General features: G+C 40.6%; 1 protein-coding gene across 5 annotated transcripts in view; it reads right to left on the reverse strand.

Moving 5' to 3' along the window:
- Positions 1-21,530, reverse strand: part of DCLK1 (doublecortin like kinase 1) — a 257,054-nt gene that overhangs the window by 61,334 nt on the left and 174,190 nt on the right. For 3 of the 5 annotated variants that reach the window (XM_080377545.1, XM_080377546.1, XM_080377548.1), the window contains exon 6: positions 5,371-5,465. In XM_080377545.1, coding sequence (XP_080233671.1) covers positions 5,371-5,465 — 95 coding nt within the window. Of the gene's footprint in view, positions 1-5,370; positions 5,466-6,386; positions 21,528-21,530 lie in introns of those variants that run through there. The other 2 variants (XM_080377547.1, XM_080377549.1) reach the window with 1 other exon arrangement.

Below are 21,530 nucleotides of genomic sequence, written 5' to 3' on the forward strand. Positions count from 1 at the left end.
CCCCCATCGCTGGCTCTTTCTGACGGTAGCCAAGCAACCAGCTCATGGCAGCAGAGGGAGAGTCTGAGTGTACGATCCACTTTGTTTTTTTCAACACCCACTCTGAGCATCCTCTGATGGATCAGATGATCGTCAAATGCCAGAGGTGTTAGGTGATGATACACTGCCCTAGCCTACCTACAAAGCACAAAAATACTAGCCAAGATACCCCATAGCACTAGATGAAAAAGAAAGTTCAGCAAAGAGAAGCAGTAGAGGACAGAGCACTATCTTTTTAAGATGAATTAAACATAACTGATGGTTTAGAGGGGTGCTGAGTAGGCAGGTGCCCAGCACACATCATAGCCAAGCTCTGATAACTTTAAGGTGTTTTGGGGGCTCCTTTAAGAAAAAAGCATATTTAAAAAATACAACAGAACAAGTATAAGACAAATTACAAGACCACATGAGAATGGGAAGGCTGAGCTTTAGGGCTGATCTTTGGAGATTTTGGGGGGTTTTTTGTTGGTTTTTATTTAGCCACAGAGAGATAACTGAGGTGGGGAAAAAAAAAAAAGAAAAAGTAAAGGCTATACTATAAAACAAGGACTACCTAACATGAATGCTTTACAAATTTCAAATTTACAAGGGTCTTACTAATCTATGCAGGTTTATGTTTTACTTGCAGGCATAATATAAAGGGGATTTAAGTTGCTTAAAGGGGTTTTTCATTACCTAGAATGCTTTTTCTGCACGTATTCTGCCAATGGACATGTGTACATACAGTAGCAGACATGTTAGACTGGCAGAGTGAAAATCAGGTCTTAAATACATTTATATTGTGAACAATCTAGACAAAAGAAGAATTTTAAACAGACAAGACCATCTCATTCTGAATACCAACTAGTCAGTTAATTATTAAAATTTCTTTTGAGCATATACACTTTGGGAATTTCTAATACACAGCACAGAAAAAAAAAAAATCTTTTGATTTGCTAGAGAAGGTAACACCCCAAACTTTTGAATAGTATCTTCCAGGTCACTGTTCACTCCCCTGAATATAAAAATATAAGCATTCAGAACTTACAAAGATGATACTTGTAAGAACTGACTTTCAATACTTAGGGAATATTTTTGCATTAATTTCAATAATGTTATGGTTGTTTTAAAGCAAAATCACGCACAAGATTTCAGGATCATTTTCTCTGCTTTGTCATATACTTCTAAATACTTCAAACTTTTTTTAAGTTTTCCTTTCTGCAAGAATTTTCCTTGCCTATAATTAGCCAGAGAGCTGTATTTCTGAAAAGATATGAGGAGAATCTATTTTTTATTTTGCATAGATTAATAAAAAGACAAAACTTGCTGAATTAATAAGATTTCTTGGCCACATACAAGTCAAAAATTCCTTATATACATAGAATTAAACTCTTTTGTCTGATTAGTCAAGAGGTACCTTAAATCTAATTTTTTATTCTTCTATAGATTGTAGTCTCTAGGGAAGTAAGAAACACATTTAAAATAATGGCAAGCAACAGAAAACCAGGTATAAAGTATAGAATGTGTACACCTTAATTGAAGCAATGGCTCTGATTACAAGACAGTGGGAAATAAGCTCATAAACTATTATAAAGGCTAGCTAAATAAAATGTTGAGGTTGCTATTATGTATATTTATTATTTTGATTGCCATGACACCTTTTCTGGGTCTGCATCATTAACTGTACTCTATTGTGGTAGAGCTATATGCATGTGCAACACAATAACTCTCTACTTCAGCTGTTATAAACCTGAATTTCTGATGTTTTAATCCTCTGTGGAAATACACAATAAGTACATAACAATTTAAAACCAAGAATATTAACTTCCTATTTAAGAATAAATACAAAGAAAGAATTAAACTAGGTGAAAGCATAACTATAGTACACAGCCTGCAAGTTAAAGTAGTCAGAAGCTGATAATTCAATGATAGTTGGCTCAGATAGCTGATAAATTGTTCCTAGTTCACTTTCAAGTCCATGTAGTACACCCATGAAATTTATCTTTCAAATCGCACTTTCCTCAAATATAGATTGAATTTCACCCACGATTATAAAAATATGACTTTCACTGATTTCTGAATTTCTGGAAACAACTCAGCCACATACATATACAAGTTAGAAAGGGTAAAACTTTTATCTTTTTATGTTCTGGCTTTTGAGAATACAAAAGTTTGTCTGTAGGGTTATAAGAATATGGTTTTCATGAGTAGGCACCACAGCAGCATTTTGGGCTATATTTACAACAGTGGAAAGCCAGAATTTATTTTGTTAGAAAAGGTAAGTGATGAAATGTCAGGAAGATGATTGATCCCTATTTCAAGTTGCCTGATGAACTCCATAATTAGAAGGAATATTTTCCTTGAAAATTCTACCATCTCTACTATTTTTATACTTTACTATTCACAGAGATAAATCCCTCAGTTTGCAGATGTACCTTGCTTTTGTGCCTCTGAATTTAAAAGCATGACTTCCTCTCACCTGTACTTCCCAGGAAAAACACTGGCAGCCTGCCCAAACCCCTCGCTATTTTGACATACTAAACCTACAACTCCCTCAGAGCACATGGATGGGGATGCTGAAGAGCTGACTGACTGGTTACATCAAGGTAATCAGGCTGTGTTAGGGTCAATGTTCCCCATTGCCTTCCAGACCCAGTACATATCACTGGCACCCCATGAACCTCATGGCATGAGAGAACAGACATTCCTCTGACTGCACAAAGAAAGGGGCAGAAAAACCAATGAATTACACAGCTGAGCTGGCATCCCCAGGACCCAGCATCTTATTTCAGTTCTAAAGCAGTAGCTCCCTCAAACTCCATATAAAGAGAGAAACCTGGACCAGCCAGAAGCCCAGCATCACCTTCAACCCCAGACTGTGGCTCTAGTAGCCAACACTTCTTTCAGGGCAGGAATACCTCACCTCTCAACACTGGGGACAGTGAAATCACCTCCTCTTTTCTCTTGTAGGTCTATCACATAACACCAAAACTTCAAAAACCTCCTAGGGAATAAACCTTCTGCAGCTGGCCTGTCAGCCCCGCAGCTGAAGCCATGGAAGATAAAGTAAAATGCTCTGGGTTCAGATTTGGTTTATGACAATATGGCACACAACCTGTCCCCTAAATAAAGTTTAAATACCAACATACAATAGTACTAAAACTAAACAGAACACCATTTAGACTGCTAACAAGAAAATTAAGATCAGTAAGCACCGATGTTCATAATGGTTATTCGTAGAACTAATTCAGTTCTTGGAATACACATTATAACCTTCAATGACACAATCATATATGTTTTTTATACTGATCTTCTAGCTCATTCGCTTCACAAGTTAGAGATGAAAGCAGCTGAAATTCTCAGAGCAAGTGTAAAGTTTCCATCTCTGAACTTCCGAGCAGTTGATTTTGTAATGTAAATAATATTATTGCAATGCATTTTTACATGACTGCAATCCATTTTTACAGTAATGTATTCCATGTTTTGTCAGGTAAAAAAACCAAACAACTGTCTAAAATAAAGCCTGACAAGCATGAAAGGTCCCCTACCGAGGTCAAGGGACTAGATATGAGTATCTCATAACAATGTCTTATCTCTCCTGTAGTTTAATTCATTATTTATTTTCTATACAGTTAGCAATGTGATTATGTCACCACTATACAACCCTTTGCATCCATAACACTGCCACTTGGTGATCCTGTTACACTTCCACATAGGGAACCCGGATAAGGAGAAATCCATCTGCTCTCCTCTTCACACTTGAAACTCAGAAACCTTGTGGCCAGCCCCTCCCTGTGTCTAATGGTGCTGACCACATAGTTTCTACTCACCCATCCAACCAGCATTAACAGAAAAAACATTTCTTCACTGTGCAGAGAGAAGCATCAGTGGTGGGAAAGGAAGTTTAGGAAAGTTACCAATGAAAAGAGACAGTGTTACAGCAAATGAAAATCCACTGTATACTGATAACATCCATCTAGACACCCTTACATCAATGTATAATTCATTTGGAAGACTCTTTGTTCCCTCTTCAATGACTTATTAATGATTCATTAATAATCTTTGAGAGTAAGAACAAACAGGTGTAGAAGATATTGCATTCAAGAAGATTTTAGTACCAGCTTACCCAACTGAAACTTGCATCTTTACTGCCTGTACCAGATGATGAAAACCATGACACTACCCTGAGGCTTCAAGCTGCTGCTCACTGGCTGCCTCTATACTGCAAGATCACAGTTGGTTTCCACATCTATAAACAAGTCACGGCAGAAACCCATGGCTGTATCCTAGCCTGAGGAAACATTGGGCATGCACAATTCCTCAGCTCCCTGGTACCCGCCAGACATGAAGGAGGGTACACAGCCTAGAAGGGAGTTGTGCCATGCTACAGCTATTCCTGATCTGGATGTCTGGGGAATCAGGTCTGCACCAGCCCCTAAAGTCAAGCACTGCCAATTCTGTACGTAATCCACTTACTTTGAGACACACAAATTATGTCTTTATTTAAAAACTGAAAAGGCAGAAAAAGCATGTGTTCAAACTGTGTTTATAAACAAGTTAGAGATACAGAGTACTGCCTTAGGGAAGCTTCCATTGAGAACTGATCACAGTTTAGAAAATAGCAGAAGCGAAGATATACAGACATCTGTCCCATTGCTTTTGAACAGATACAAATAATTAAATAAGCATGTGGAGCCTTTTGGGTTGACAAGTCATATTTTGTCAGAGGGTTAACAGCAGTAACATAGGTACTACCTTAATTCTGGATGCTTAGGCACATTGTAGATTCCTCTATACTAGAGGGAACTTACAGCTCCTAACAACTCTGGTCCAGCAAAGTGACTGGCAAGTCTCATGCTGCTTCGATACTGATAGTATCTCCACTGCACAAGGCTATGGTATCACAGCTAATCCACAGCTAAATTCCACAGCACATTCTTTCACCTTGCTTCAAAATCAAAGCTGTTTGTAGTTTTCGCAAGTGACATAATGCCCATGGTAAATTAAGAAAAAAAAAAAGAAGTCTTTAACAATGTGAACATTTCCAGTTGTGAAACATGTGGAAAAAGAAACTAAAGAAAAAAAAAAAAAAAAGGTTTTGTAAAAAAGAAGAAAGATACCCCTGGTTTTCCCCTCAAGGATAAATCCATTTCCAGCATACTTTAGTATTTTAGCAGGCACAGAACTGTTCTGTTCCACTTCAGTGTTGTATAAATACAACAAGGACTGTAGCCAGGCTCTTCCACCCTATGACTCCAAACAGAAGGAATCAGTGGGGGGAAGGCTATCGGGTAATGGCTATGCTGGGTTGGCCCCAGCCATACTCAGAAACCAGTTTCCTTATTTCCTTACCCTCTGTTTCCGTAGGCTTCCTGGGCTGGTGGGAGATGGGCTTGGAGACTTCCCAGAGCGGGGAGTAGAAAGCTGGCTACCAGGGGTTCCATTCACTAAAAGAGCAATAAATTGAAAAAATAAATACAAGGCATTATTAAAAGCAAATAAATAGTTAAATCAACATACGTCTTTTCATTCTTTGCTGAAGAGATTAATTTGCTTTTGCTTAATGGTTTAAACATTAAATAAGGTAATTCACAAAAGAACTTTTTCCTCAGTGTTTTGGCTCATGAAGCCAATTTTTATACAGAGTGCAAGTAAATAAACACACCTGAAAGACTGTTTTGTCAATGGCAGAGAACATGAACATGTTTTCTTAAACTGTATTGTTCCTGTGCTTGAAAGTGATGGGGAACAAGATGCTTTGTTGACTTTAACAGACAGTTGATATATGTAAACCTTTTCATTCATTTAGTTATGGTTTGAAGTGCTACCCACCAAAAGTAAAAAGCAGTATTGCTTGCAAGAACAAATCAGCTGCTTGCTGTTCCTCACTCATTCATTTGAAGAGATTTTTGCAGTAGTATCTACCCCAAACATCACCTCAGACTTAACCCAGAAGGGCTTTCTAGAGGCAAATAAACTGGATGCAACACCTCAAGTCTGACTTGCAGCAAAGCATCACTTTCACAAATAAGTTCCTTCATATATGTTAGTGCCTATCATTTTAGAAGCATCTTTTGCATGCATGTGACATTATCTATTCAATTAACAAAACAATACCAGCAGAGGACAGAATTCTGCTACAAAATAGTCATACAAAAGGCTATCAATAATGTTTACACTGAGCTAGATAGAAACACTACAAAGCGTGGATCACATATATATGTAAATATTCTTAAACAAGCAACTGTTATATCACAGTCCATATTTGCCAGCACCAGGAAAAAAATATAATCGACTATTGAATTCCCAGATTCTGAATCTTAGGAGAATATTTACACACTAGGATATCAACAAGGTATTTGACTTACCTTCTATGAGTTCTAACATGGACAAAATCTTACTGTTTTAACCTGATAACAGCAAGCAGCAAAATTCCTGCTCTGTACTAAGCCAAGCTGTAGCCAAGATGAGAAGCAATGGGATTAGTTAAGGATAGCTGGGGCTGCTCACAGAGTGAGCTGAATGCGATGCAGGATTCATAAGCAGAAGCCTTTTCTGCGTAAGGCTGACGTCTTCAGAGCAGCAGTGGGAGGTGCAGGTGCTGTCTTAGGGCTACATCAAAGGTGTCAATTAAGCATAATGCTGCTGCTTCACAACGCTGAGCCACCGCAACCCCCACTCGCTTTCCATGGAGCCCCAAAAGCCTAAGCAATTCTATATGCTGTGCACTGAATCATAATGAGGTGCCTTTGGGGGCAATATACCAAATGACTCATCTGAAAATCAAAATGACAATAACTCTTGTAAAACCTTGGCTGACTGGCAATCTAGCAAATGTTAATTCCTTTGGATAATACAGGAGGCATTTTTAATAGATTTTCCTTACTTTTTACATAATACATTGTCCTCACTGGCTAATACTGGGCCCACACATTATAAGGAAGAAACATGTGTATCTACCACACCACACCACTCACATCAAGAAAACACATTATACTGCATGATAAATAATGATCGCTTAACAGAGCTTAGGTGCTATGAGTGATCAAATCTCAACATCACTTTGTGCAAGGCATTGTTTAAGGCAAAGGTGCAATATATTGGTATAATGATAAGAATAACAAGATAAATGAATTGGATTTAAATAGGCTGCTTTTCTAGAAAAACATTCTACACATGTAGGCTTCAAATTCTCTTTGTACAGAGGACAATAGTTGGCACATATCAGCACTGATTCAAATGCTGTACTAAGTGTGTGTGGGAAAGTACATGCATATGGACACATTCACTGAAGTTCGTACAGTATTCAGCAAAACACCCCATAGGTCTGGCCAATAATGACTAAAATCAAATTTATTATCAATACTTCTGAAATCATTTAGGAAAAGGACAAGATGAGGACATTAAAAATGAGATTTTTGGAACCTTAAACTTACAGTTTTAAAGGGCTCCTTATAAGCAAATATGGTACTATTTAGAAACTAATTCTAAACTACTAGTTTTCACATAGAGCTAGTCCTCAGGACTGCTAAGTAACAAGACTTCTCTTTAAACCAAGCAGATATTCTCAGGTCTTATTATTATGAAAAAAATTAAGATAAGAGAGACACTTTAATAGATCTTGTAGCACTAGGCAGTGGTTCCTGTTCCTTACAGATTGACTCCTTCCCCAGAACTTTCAACAACGATTTTTCTTAGAAATACTATTGCCGTTATTCTGTCCTGAAGACAAAGACTTGAAGCTACCAAGTGGATGCAGACAAACAGATGCAATGTTGTCTTTGACTCTTAATGTATTTCCCATGTACCATGTTTCATCTGTTTAAGATGAAAAACCAAAGTATTACAAACCCTAAAAATCACTCGCTTTCCAGCACCAGAGTATCTAAAGCATTTAAGCTAAGCTCCAATGCTCTCCCCAACAGCATTTTTGAAAAAGGAAAATGATGATAGTTGTGCTTGTGTTGGACATCTGTAATATCTGAAATCAAGAGCACGATTAATGGATCAAGGTCCTCAGGAGATTTAAGTGGCATTTGCTCACCTCCCTACCCATATCCAAAATACAAAGGTGGCAAGTACCTAAAACGCATACCAAGGTTTTTGCGAGTGTATAAGGACTCCCTGTGGAGAGATGTTTAGGAAACTAGAGATGACAGTTAGCACTGAGGATGAAATTCCTTTTACCGATCTTCAGGTACCTATTGCATTGACTTCTACATCTGAAGTAGTTTTCTAGACCTTATTTCAACCAAGTTGCTGTCATAGCATGAGATGTATCATCCCCAAGCAACCATCTAAAAGGGACCTGATGTACTAGGAGCATCCACTGAAGTGTAGACTTCTAAAGCTAGGAAAGAAGAATCCAAACACATGTACCTAGAGGTTTAAGATATGCTGGAGATGAAGCAAAATCATCAAAATTCTCCCCACCTACCAATTTTAGTGGATTTTATTCCAAACACAGAACTGCATTAAATAAACTTTGATGACCGAAGGCATACAAAGTCTACATTAGAGTCAACCTGAACAGGGACTGGGGTGAGGTGGGTTTTATTCCCAACTCTCTATATGCATCTGCACAACATCAGGCAAGTAATATAATCTTTACTACTTGTCTACTTAGGCTTTAAGTTCTGGCTGAATGAACTCTCTGGGCACATCATGTCTGTCTTCTGGATGCTGGATACCTGCAGATATATATTACTATTACTACCGATACTATTAATGTAATGCTTAAGACTGACATCACAACAGGCAAGAAATCCCAATTCCTAATAATTCCCCAGTCTACTCCAGAGCCCCCTCCTTTTTTATCTTCTTGTTTATGGCTTGTGGCCATTTCATCTCTGACTCTAATTCCTTGTAATTCACTATACTGAATTTGCAAATAGAGTTGATATTAAGTGCTGTGTAGTGGGAAGAGACTGGACTGATTCTGACCCCCTTCCTGAACTCCATTTACAATCACGACAATTCAAAGGCCATTCTTACATACACTGCTCATGACGAGACAACACAGAAACAAATATGTGAATAAAATCAATAATATTTAATAATAATGCATTCCTAGTAAGTAGTGGAATATAGTCTAAACTGCCCTAAAAATCATTTCTAGGTGGAATGCATTCTGGTTGGAAACTGCATTCCTGTCCAGTATCTGCACTGCATTTCTCATGGGCTGATACAGCACATGTTCCTACAGGGAACATTTATGTAGATAAAGACATATGAAATTGGTAAATCACTGTTGTGATTAATCATGTTATCGAGTGAGGCAAGAGTTTTCTTGTCACTTTTATTCATAAAATGGCAGGGGTCAGAGACTTCAGCTTAACACACAGCGCCCTCCCATGGTCTCATGAAAAAGATTTATCTGTACAAAATTTCAGAGGAAAAATATGTATTAAAAAGATAAAACAATAACAAAATTATTGTGGCTGCTCGGAGCAGATGTATGCAACTGCTCATGTGAACTCCTTTCCTTACCATCCTCTCAGTGGGGACGCATAACAGAGCAAGAACCTATCTTCGTATTTGTTTTTCCAGCACCTGGCACACACATGAAGGTAGAAAACCCCACAAAAAAGAACACTAAGCTGGATACCATCATCTACTAAGATAAATGCAAAATAGGTTTTCATATAATGATGTTTATGAACTAGTTAAAACACTGTAAATAAAATGTACTTTGATGGCAATCCAATAAATAATTTTGATAGGGAAACTTTTTATTAAATAATAATAATAAAAACTGAGAAAAGCTGAATGGAAGTGTCAAGTGCCAGTCTGAGAAGCTGCCGATGCCACTGCACTGTATTAAAATCATACCCTCCTATAAAACTGCCTGTTCATGTGTTAGCATCTTGTACTCTATAAAACATTTAGAGATGACTCTGTGTGTTAATAAAAGTGGTTTGCCAAACACAAGAGTGTGTGCAAAGAGGAAAAAATGAGACCAAAGGAAAAGAATGGTGCAGGCTTTTTTGCAGCCACAACTTACTTACAACTAGTACAGGATAAACTAAAAAATGATTTACAGAAGTCACAACAACGTGTGCAGGTAATTTTCAACAACTGTTAGCTAGAAAATAGTGATGCATGATCGCTACTTGACCTTGTATCAATTACTCCTGTAGTTTGTTGCTGTTCTTTCCAAAACAACATTTTTGCCTCAGTAGAATTATGTAGTTACAAAGTAGTTATGGAACAAACCATACCTTGCCTTTTGGTTCCTTCTGCTTCTGTATTCTACTTTTATACACCTTGTCATTTTTCTCTTCATTCCGAAAGACAGTTTGTCTGAAGCATCACATTAAGCAAGTTCCCTCATTATCACTCCCCAGTAAAGACAAGGCTTTACAGGTTCTACATCAGAATGCAACTGGTTGAGAAAAACTCCAAATAACGAGTACTGTGTTGATTTTAACTGGTTCTAAACTGTCCTTCTTACATTCAATCTTTTCTAGAGTTTATGATGAGAAGTTTCTTCTCTATGGGGGTGGTGAGGCACTGGAAGAGGTTACCCAGAAAAGCTGTGGACGCCCCATTCCTCGAAGTGTTCAAGGCCAGGCTGAATGGGGCTTTGAGCAGCCTGGTCTAGTGGAAGGTGTCCCTGCCCATGACAGGGGGGCTGGAACTCGATAATCTTTAAGGTCCCTTCCAACCCAGACGACTGTGATTATGCAGATACAAGAAAAACATCTCTCTTCCACTAAGACAAGGCTTGACAGACCCATACAGAGTTTTCACATGATCAACAGATCAACAGATTAAAAGTGTCAGCAAAAGGGATCACCTTCAGATCAGGTTTATATTTGTATCTTAGTAGCCACCAGTACCTGAGACCCTGTAAGTCACTGGTACGTGTGGTAGCCACACAACGTAACCCAAGCAGTGCAGAGCTCAGCAGGGACTGTAAACCCCACACACACTCAGCCCACAACAACCTCCATGGAATGGCCACTTCTACCCCAACCTGAAGTCAGCTATGTCCACACTTTCAAGCAGAGAAGTGCTGTAGACACTTAGACATTGCAGACATGCCTGATATCTCAGAAGACAGGAGTCTTCCTTGAAAATATCGTTTCCTGGAATCCACGAGTAATTTTTTTTTTTTTGGTAACCTCCTCATAAGGTGGGCAAGTGCCTCTTGTTTTTTTTCTCTGCACTTCATCAGAGTACAGCTGATATTTATGACCTTGGCTGCTAATTTTGTGTAGATCCTAACCGAGAGAGCATCTACATATATGTAAGTTTTAATGAAAATTTCCTTTGAACTGTTTTGCCTAATTAGAAAGACTAGGATTCTCAAATCAGTTTGTGTGAATGGAGTGCCAACTCTGAGGACATTTTCTCATTCAGCATTTAACTTTCTATTCCCTTTAGAGGGTTAAACTATTCAGTCTAACCAAATCTATTTCTCTTACTAACTCCTGATTTTTGTTACGGGCTATAAAATGATAAAACGTAGTTTTTTAATTATTAGTATCAAGTAGAAACACCATAAATAAAAAATTAAAAAGAAGCCAGGATCAAAGTAAAAATCATCTAAAAATCCCTGGGTCTGTAGGATGACTCCATCACTCCCATGGGTTTGTACTCTTGGCTTCAGGAAAGTTTTGCTTCAGCATATTTATTACAAAATCTGTCAGCTGAGTACCTGTAACAGTGTGAATAAAAGCATGTGACCTCACCAAAGACAATATGATATGTTCCTTCCTTTGGGATCCAAAAGGTCTTCTTGACTCAGGTGGCTGAAGAAGGGTTGTTTCTGGATAATGGTTTAGGGATGAACTATCCAACTAAATGAAAACATATCTTCTTGTGGAGAAACACATCTACCCCTTTTTTTCTAACTAGCTGAGAAAAGCACAAGCATCTGCCCTAGAGAAGTCTTCAATAAGATCCAATTTCCACATCCCAAACCACTTTTTTCTTTAGGGAACATCTACAGTTTTGATCAGGCTTTAGTCTGAGGTGTAGTTTCATGATTTCTTTACCCAGGTGCAATTTTTTTTTAAAAAAAAAAAAAAACAGCCCTTGGTAATAGGACCTACTCTATCTGCTCTTCACATGTTCCCTTTGTCATTCCGAATAGGTACGTGTATCAACTCAGTTACTCTTGAAACAGACCCCTGTCGCACTAAATAACTGAAACTGCAAAACAACTCCTCTTAACCCCAAACCTGAATTGCTGTTACAAAAAAGATTTCAAACATCTGAAATATTGTGGGTGACAGTTTGAGGGGAACAGTAGATAACTCAGCGGGGAGGAGAAGTGAGAAGTAAGTAATTTTGAAGGAGATGTTCAAACTGAAAAAAAAAAAAAACAGAAAGTAGTTTTGTTGTGAGCAAGTCCTGAAAATTATGAGTTGAGATTTCAGAGGCTAAAACAGGGTTCATCCAAATGCAGTATCCTTCCTTAATTTAACAGAAAAAGGTACAATAATTCCAGCCATCTCATGCTGCTCTTGATTTGATTAAAAGTAATGATCAGGAAGAAGTAAGCGCTGTGTTCTGCAAATCTGTTACCTCTTCACCTGCATTGAGGCTGACACCAATGGTGTTAATTGGTAGCTGGACAGAAGCCAACAGCTACTGAATAGTTTTCAGACATTCATAATTTTCAGTCACCAGCATCAGGCTGATACCTGGCCTCACTGAAACTCAATGTCTCTTTTATAATGTCCTTTCCCAAATAATATCTGATGCCAACAAAAAAACCCCAACCATTAAGGTGTTTTACAGCCTTTAAGAAGATATCAGGAAAATTAAATAGAGACAGGATTATCTATTGCACTTGGAACAAGACTTCAGCCCTCTGCTTGCCTGGGAGGTCACACTACTTTTCTCTGCTTCTCTCCTTTGCCTTGTTTCCTGCTTCTCTCCTCTATTTAGACTGAAAGCATTTTGAAGCAGACAATACCTCAAATGCATTTGTAAAAAATCAGGAAGCTATCCTCCTGCAGCGAGACTTGTCTTGTACTGTTTTGAAACACTGTCAGATGTAAATAAAAAACTGAACAAAACATAATAATGGAGAAGTCAGCTCTTACCACAGATCTTCCTAGCTTGCATGTACTCTTTTAAGAAAAAAAGTATTCTGTGTTTTTATATAAAAATAGGATGCATCTGCTTTCAGAGTCAGGGAGGCTACCAGGAGAATATAAGCACATTAAACACATGCTCCGTTAAGAAATTACAAAAAGGAAAAAGCAAGGATGGAAGAAAGGTGACCACCACCTATGGAGGAGCATACATTCCTCTTAAATATGTCAAGAAATGGTGTAAAAGCACATGCAGCTTTTTTTGCTCACTGTAGGTTGTAATGCTCAAAAGGGTGAGGGGTGTGTGTCTCCCATTCCCTTACAAAGTGACCCATTACCTTGCCCTCAGTTAACCAGAGTACAGATTTGCACCTGCGTGGCACTGAGCGCTAGTGCAGTCTCCAATATTGCTAAGGGTCTTTGTCTGCAACCCTGCAGCCTGCTTGCCACCTGAAGCTCCACCTTTTCCCCCATCCTGCTGTGCCAGGGTGTCCCAGCGCCTGTGGGACAGTATTTTTTATTTTTCTGTTCCCATGCTGTTACTGCCATGGCCAGGTACCTGCAAACCCTGACACTATTTTTATGGTAGGTCTGTATGGGGCTTTCAGGCTTGCCAAGGATGCTTCCCTTACAGGCAATGGAGGGATAAAGGCAACCCCAGCGGGTGAAGGTTATCTAAGATCCTTGGGAATGTCACTAAGAACCCTTTGCCCATAGTACCAGATGAGAGGACAAGGGAAATGGTTCTCTGGAGCAATGGCTGGGGGCTCGCCAAGGAGGGGAGACACTCAGGGTCCTTCGCCTGCTCCCACACGCAGTCAGGGGCCACTACAACAAGGGGAGACTGAAGCAGAAAGCAAGGGCCTTCAAGCAGAATTTTCTCTAAAAATCATCTGTGAACACTACTGAAATTATCTTCAAAGCACCAGTTCTGGTAAAATGGTATTGCTCCAGACTTAGAGATGCAAAAATGAGACACAGATATTAAAGAAAACCAAAAAACCAACCAACCCCTTAAAATAACCCCTTCAATTTCTGTGAGCAATTTCAGAAGCTATTGGGACAAATCTGGGAAAGTTCATCACACCACACTACTATTTGCTGAGACCAAGTAACTCATGGACTTCACTGCATTTATAAACATTTAGTTCAAGCCAAAGTGTGGCTTTAATTCATGTGCCACTTGAAATTCTGTGTCAAACATGGGAAACAGTTCTTGAGGGTGGTATATAAGTGCTTAAACCAAACCAGACCATGTCCTACCCTCATTGACACATCCATCTCTCTAACAATAGGGGAATAACCCAAAGGCTCTTATAATATCCTTCATTAACTCTAGTAATGATGAATCCCGATCAGCTATCCTGTGCTGGATGAGAAGAAAAATAATGTTGAATAGCTACATTAAAGACTATACCATACTACAAATGCATACAGGAGAGAATTAAGGGTAAGTCAAGGACATCCATTCATCTCAGGACTTTATCAGTTTTAATATCCAACTTCGACATTTTTACATTTTTTTAACATAGTCTTTGTCTATGCAACTTTCTTTTTAGGGCTCATGTGTAGTATGTGTATCCATGTGTCTTATCTTAATATGGGCATGAACTGATGACCAAGGCAGGCATCTGATCCTTTTGCATAGGAAGAATGCACAAACTTTTCAAAATGCAGCAAGAATCAAATAAGAGGGATCAGATTCTTTCTAATTAGCAACATGCTCTTGTCCATAGAGATTGCTTAGCTTTTTCTCAAGGGTATGCTACTGATAACACTTTCTGCCTGCCCTTATCCCTACTTTTCTCAACTTTTTTTTGTGATAAAACTCTTCACAAAATGATACATCTTTTCATTTTTAGAATGTGTATGTATTGGATTTGATCTGAGCAAAGAATCTGCTATTTTCTTGAGTATGTTTTGTGTTTATCCCTAATGAAAGAAAAAACCCCTAACAGTAAAGATGAATTGAAAGCAGTTTAAAGGCATAGAATAAAAAATAAATAAAAAAACCCCACAGATGTATATACACTTAGCAGTAAAAACATGACAACAAAAGCATAACTTCCAGTAATGCACTAGTCATTTAGGATACTCACTAATACGGAGATGTTTAATGTAGGCATACCATGGAAAAAATTATCTGTTCATACGTGCACTAGATGGTAATTCCTTCATTTTGCTACTGTCACAGGTACATAATCCCAATAAATAGGCAGTATTTTTAGGCCTACTGGATGGCAGAATAGTGAAATCTCTACATATTTTCTGCATTTCATGGGAGAACTTTGTATTTTGTCTAACATATGAGTTAGTGCTTCTTCTTTCCACTGTTGTTTTTTTTAAATGAAGTATATAATATCAAACCGCTTGTTTTTAAAATCTATTCATTGATTATTGTTAATTTTACATTATCTAAAAACAATTCTTGAGGGCAAGTGGCCACTTAGTGTAATATCGCTTCCTTTTATGACAGTTATATTGATGTAAAGACTCATATATGGAAGGTTAGAAATTGACTTCCCATAGCATCCACACAAGTTGACTTCAGTATTTGCAGGCTTTCTGCACACAAGAGCTACAGACAGCCAAGTGAGATCCATTGTCACCACAAAAATTAACTTTTATAGAAACATTTTGAATTGTTTATCCTTTTTAAGCAGTAAGAAGATAGACTAGACTAGACTAGACTGGAATAGAATAGAAGGACAGGACAGAACAGAACAGAACAGAAGAGATGGAAGAGACCTACAGTGATCACCTAGTCCAGCTGCCTGACCAGTCAGGGCTGACCAAAAGTTAAAGTGTGTTAAGGACATTGTCCAAATGCCTTTTAAAAACAGACAGGCTTGGGGCACTGACCACCTCTCCAGGAAGCCTGTTCCAGTGTATACTGGCTTTGTGTGGCAAAGTATCAGGGGGGCTACAAGGGTGGCTTCTGTGAGAAGCTGCTAGAAGCTTCCCACATGTCCCATAGAATTGACGCCAGCTGGCTCCAAGATGGACCCGCTGCTGGTCAAGGCCGAGCCCATCAGTGATGGTGGTAGCATCTCTGGGATAGCGTATTTAAGGGAAAAAAACCTGCACAAGACTAGCAGCAGCCAGAAAAGAGTGAAGATATGTAAAAGAAACAGGTCTGCAGACAAAAAAGTCAGTGCAGGAGAGATAGGAGGTGCTCCAGGGGGCAGGGGGGCGCTCCAGATGCCACAGTGGAGATTTCCCTGCAGCGCATGGTGGAGACCATGGTGAGGCAGGCTGCACCCTGCAGCCCATGGAGGTCCACGGTAGAGCAGATCTCCACGTGGAAGCCTGTGAGGGACCCCACACCAGGGCAGGTGGGTGCCCGAGGGAGGCTGTGACCCGTGGGCAGCCCATGCTGGAGCAGCTCCTGGCAGGGCCTGTGGCCCCGCGGGGAGAGGAGCCCGGGCTGGGGCAGGTTTGCTGGCGGGGCTGGGGACCCCGTGGGGACCCAGACTGGAGCTGTTTGTGTAGACCACAGACCTGTAATCTGTGGGAAGGGCTCATGTTGGAGAAATTTGTGGAGAACTGTCTCCCATGGGAGAGACGCCATGCTGGAACAGGAGAAGAGTATGAGGAATCCTCCTGAGAAGGAAGGAGCAGCAGAAAAAGCATGTGAAGAACTGACCGCAGCCCCATATCCCGTCCCCCTGTGCCGCTGGCAGGGAAGAGGGAGAGAAAATCAGAAGTTGAGCCCAGGAAGAAAGGAGGGGTGAAGGAAAGGTGCTTTTTTTTTAAAAAAAAATTGTTTTCTCATTACCACACTCTGTCTTGATTGGCAATAAATTAAATAAATTTTCACAGAATCATATAATGGTTTGGGTTATAAGGGACCTTTAAAGGTCATCTAGGTGAATGCCCCTGCAATGAGCAGGGACACCTTCCACTAGATCAGGTTGCTCACAGCCCCGTCCAGACTGACCTTGAATGTTTCCAGGGATGGGGCATCTACCACCTCTCTGGGCAACCTGTTCCAGTGTTTCACCACCCCCACTGCAGAAAAATTTCTTCATTATAGCTGGCATAAATCTACTTTCTTTTAGTTTAAAACCATTACCCCTTGTCCTATCACAACAGGTCCTGCTAAAAATCTTTCTTCTAAGCCCACTTTAAGTATAGAAATGCTGCAGCAAGATCTTCCCACAGCCTCCTCTTCTGCAGGCTGAACAACCCCAACTCTCTCAGCCTGTCTTCATAGGAGAGGTGCTCCATCCCTCTGATCATCTTTGTGGCCCTCCTCTGGACCCGCTCCAACAGGTCCATCTCTTTCCCGTGCTGAGGACTCCCGAGCTGAATGCAGTATTCCACGTGGGGTCTCACCAGAGCAGAGCTGAGGGGCAGATTCACCTCCCTCAGCCTGCTGGCCACACTTCTTTTGATGCAGCCCAGGATATGGTTCGTCTTCCGGGCTGCAAGCGCACATTGCTGGCTGATGTCCAGCTTTTCATCCACCAACACCCCCAAATCCTTCTCAGCAGAGCTGCTTTCGATATTCTGTAGCCTGTATAGATACCTGGTGTTGCCCTGACCCAGGTGCAGGACCTTGCACTTGGCCTTGTTGGACCGCATGAGGTTCACATGGGCCCACTTCTTGAGCTTATCCAGGTCCCCCTCGATGGCATCCTGTCCCTCAGGTGTGTCGACCACATCACTCAACTTGGTCTCATTTGCAAATTTGTTGAGGGTACACTCAATCCCGCTGTCTGTGTCATTGAAGAAGATATTAAACAGTATTGGCCCCTGAGGCACACCACTTGTCACCAATGTCCAGCTGGACATTGAGCTGTTGGCCACCACCCTCTGAATGTAACCATCCAAGCAAATCTTTATCCACCAAGCAGTCCACCCATCAAATCCATATCTCTCCAATTTAGAGGGAAGGGTGTTGTGGGGGACCGAGACTAAGGCCTTACAGAATTCCAGACAAATGACACCTGCAGCTCTTCCCTGTTCCACTGATGCAGTCACTCCATCATAGAAGTCCCCTAGGTTGGTCAGGCAAGATTTGCTGTTGGTGAAGCCATGCTGGCTGTCTCAAATCACCTCCTTGTCCTCTATGTGCCTTGGCACAGCTTCTAGGAGGAGCTGTTCTATGATCTTCCCAGGCACAGGGGTGAGGCTGACAGGTCAGCAGTTCCCAGGGTCCTCCCTTCTACCCTTTTTACAAATGGGTGCAGCATTTCCCTTTTTCCACTCACTGGGGACTTCACCTGACTGCCATGACTTTTCAATTAGCATGGAGACTGGCTTGGCAACGACATGAGCCGGTTCTCTCAGGACTCTGGGATGCATCTCATCAGGTCCCATAGACTTATGTATATTCAGGTTCCTCAGGTGGTCACAAACCTGATCTTCTCTTACAGTAGGAGGGATTTTGCTCCCCCAGTCCCTGTCTTGTGATCCACCCATTTTCTGCAAGTTAAGTCTGCTTTGCCCATGAAGATAATTTCTGAGTGATGTTCCTGTTTTTATCTCGACCCATGAGCCTTTCATTATATTTTCTGTCCCATGTCCAGCTGAAAGGGAAAGTGACAGAGTGGCTTTGGTGGGCACCTGGGGTCCAGCCAGGGTCAACCCACCACACAGTGTTTGACCACCCTCTCGGTAAAGAAATGCTTCCTAATGTCCACTCTAAACCTCTCCTCACCCAGCTTTGAACTGTTCCCATGTGCTCCATCACTGGATAGTTGGGAGAAGAGCTCAGCACCTCCCTCTCCACTTCCCCTCCTTAGGAAGCTGTAGGGAGCAATGAGGTCACCCCTCAGCCTCCTCTCCAAGCAAGACAAGCCCAGAATCCTCAGCCGCTCCTCACAGGACATGGCTTCCAGCCCTTTCACCAGCTTTGTTACCCTCCTCTGCACACATTCGAGTGCCTTAACGTTCTTCTTAAATTGTGGTGCCCAGAACTGCACACAGCACTCAAGGTGAGGCTGCACCAGTGCTGAATCCAGCGGGATCATCACCTCTTTTGACCGGCTGGTCACACTGCGTCTGATGCACCCCAGGGTGCGGTTTGCCCTCCTGGTGGCCAGGGCACACAGCTGACTCACGCTGAGCCCGCTGCCCACCAGCACCCCCAGATCCCTTTCCGCAGGGCTGTCCCAGCCACTCCTCTCCCAATTTGTACTTGTGCCCAGCATTACTCAGTCCCAGGTGCAGAATCTGGCTTTTGTTATTGTTAAATTTCATCCCATTAATCATTGTCCAATGCTGCAACCTATCTAGATCCCCCTGTAAGGCCTCTTGTTCATTGAGAGAGTCAACAGCACCTCCCAGTTTGGTATCATCATCAAACTTGCTAACACTGCATTCAACTCCTGCATCCAGATCATCAATAAAAATATTGAACAGAACCAGCCCTAGAACTGAACCCTGAGGAACATTGATGGTGACCAGTCATCAGCCAGATGTAGCCTCGTTTACTACAACACTTTGAGCCCTGCCCTTCAGCCAGTTCTTCACCCAGGCTCCTATCAGCTAACAGACTGATCTGCCAGCATCCTATCCATTCTTGTCAGGCTTTGTCTTATGTTTTTCTCTAAGAAAATCTTAATTACAGTGTGGAAATGATTATGTCCAATAGGCAAGGTCATAGAATATCTTTTGACATACTAGTATGTTCCTGTAAATTTAGTGGTTTCACGTAACATATTTTTAAGATGGGAAATGCATCATCAGCACAGGACCATCCAAAATGCTTTGCATTTTTAATATTTCCACTATAATGTTTCTTTCCTTGTTATAAATATAATGATATATTAATTATTATTGTGGCATACAGAAAACATTCCTTTTTTTCACCAGCTGTAAAATAATCTCCTGGTCTTTTGCAGTAATTGAACATGTAATGGTATTCTGCTCAGACCCTTGTAAAATTGAACTGCAGGAAATTAAGATTTACTGACCTATACTTCTGCATGTTTAAGTAAAACCAGTACAATTTCTCTCAGGACCAAAACCAACAAGTTATCACATAGCCAACATGGCAAAAATGTTGCTAGTCCCCTGGCAGAAACATTTGTTATGCATAGCAAGACTGTTGTTCCACACAGAAATGAACATACACGGTTCGCTGTCCATTACCTGTGCTCCCAAATGAATATTCATTAGACAAAACCCAGAAAGAGTCCATAACATTCACACAGCAAACTGGGTCTCCCTTGCTAAAGTTTAATTTAACTGTTCCACCTAGCTAGAAAGAAATCTGCTTAATACATGTCTAAGAAAGAGCTACTGCGGGCTTGCTCCTCACTATTGATACTTCTTCCCATTACCTCTTTTCAGGTTTCTCTATTTCAGCTGTTCTTAGGATGTATAGGAGGCATGTTGCCTCCCAGCCCTGTTACCTGTGTCTACGCCTCTCTCATTGTGTCTTTCCCACTTCCCTCCTTCCCTGAGCAAGGACCTTTTTTTTTTTCTCAGCTTAGTCTTCTTATGAAAAATATGGTTCCAGTTGGTCCATGTCTCCCCTCTTTGAAACCAGCTAGGAGCACCTGGGCCATTCTGATCACCACCTCCCCATAAAGACCTTACAGTGCTGGATGCAGGTCCCAGTATGAAATTCGCTTCCCTGTCGGCGGAAAACTTCCTGCATGAAGAGTGAGGTGGCTTTCAGACCTCTTGTTCACCTTTTACAAAATCCATATTCACAAGCAGTGCTGCAAATGCTGGATTGGGTCTACTCAACTGGTGCACACCAAGTACTTTGAAGCACCAAGTGGCAAATTATCTAATGCACTTTTTTTTGTTTATTTATTTGTTTTGCTTAGGAATAAGCAGCAGGGGGGAACTAGTCACAGACTACTTCATGGGAGCAGCTGCAAAGGCAGCCAAAGCAAGGCGCTTCAGACTGAGCTTCTTAAAGCTTTTTGCTGTGTCTTCTCCAGCCTGTTCCACTGGCTTGTTCAGTCAGCTCTGACTTTTTCTTCCTCAGCTATCTCTGCACCTCACACTCACATCTGTAATTGCATTCTTTCTCTGCCCTGCCCCCCTTTCCTCAGTATCCTCATTGCCTTTAACCTAACCTTTTCTCACTGCTGCCTCTCAACTCCTTCAGAAACAAAATACAAAATAAAGATTATGAAATCAACCTTTTGCAGACACAGATCCTATGCTGCATAATTTGGACTACTTCCTGCATTATACTTACTAAGTTCCTAGTAAAAAGAATATCTCTTTATGTCAGTCTTTATGTATTGGAAGCAAAATCATGCATGGAAAATAAATTGAACCATGGTATGCCAGAATATGATTTATAAAACTGGAGAATTATTTTATATTGGGAAATCACTTCATCGCAGATGCAACTTAGAAAACAAGTGAATTTTGACTATCAACTGTTTCACACATACAATGATTTTCCACAGAATCATGGCACTTCAAGCACATTGCCAATTGTATTGAAACAAATTGGTTGGTTTTTTTTAAGGAAGATTTCTTGCATGC

The sequence above is a fragment of the Falco punctatus genome (genome assembly GCF_963210335.1).
Source record: "Falco punctatus genome assembly, chromosome: 2".
NCBI lineage: Eukaryota > Metazoa > Chordata > Aves > Falconiformes > Falconidae > Falco > Falco punctatus.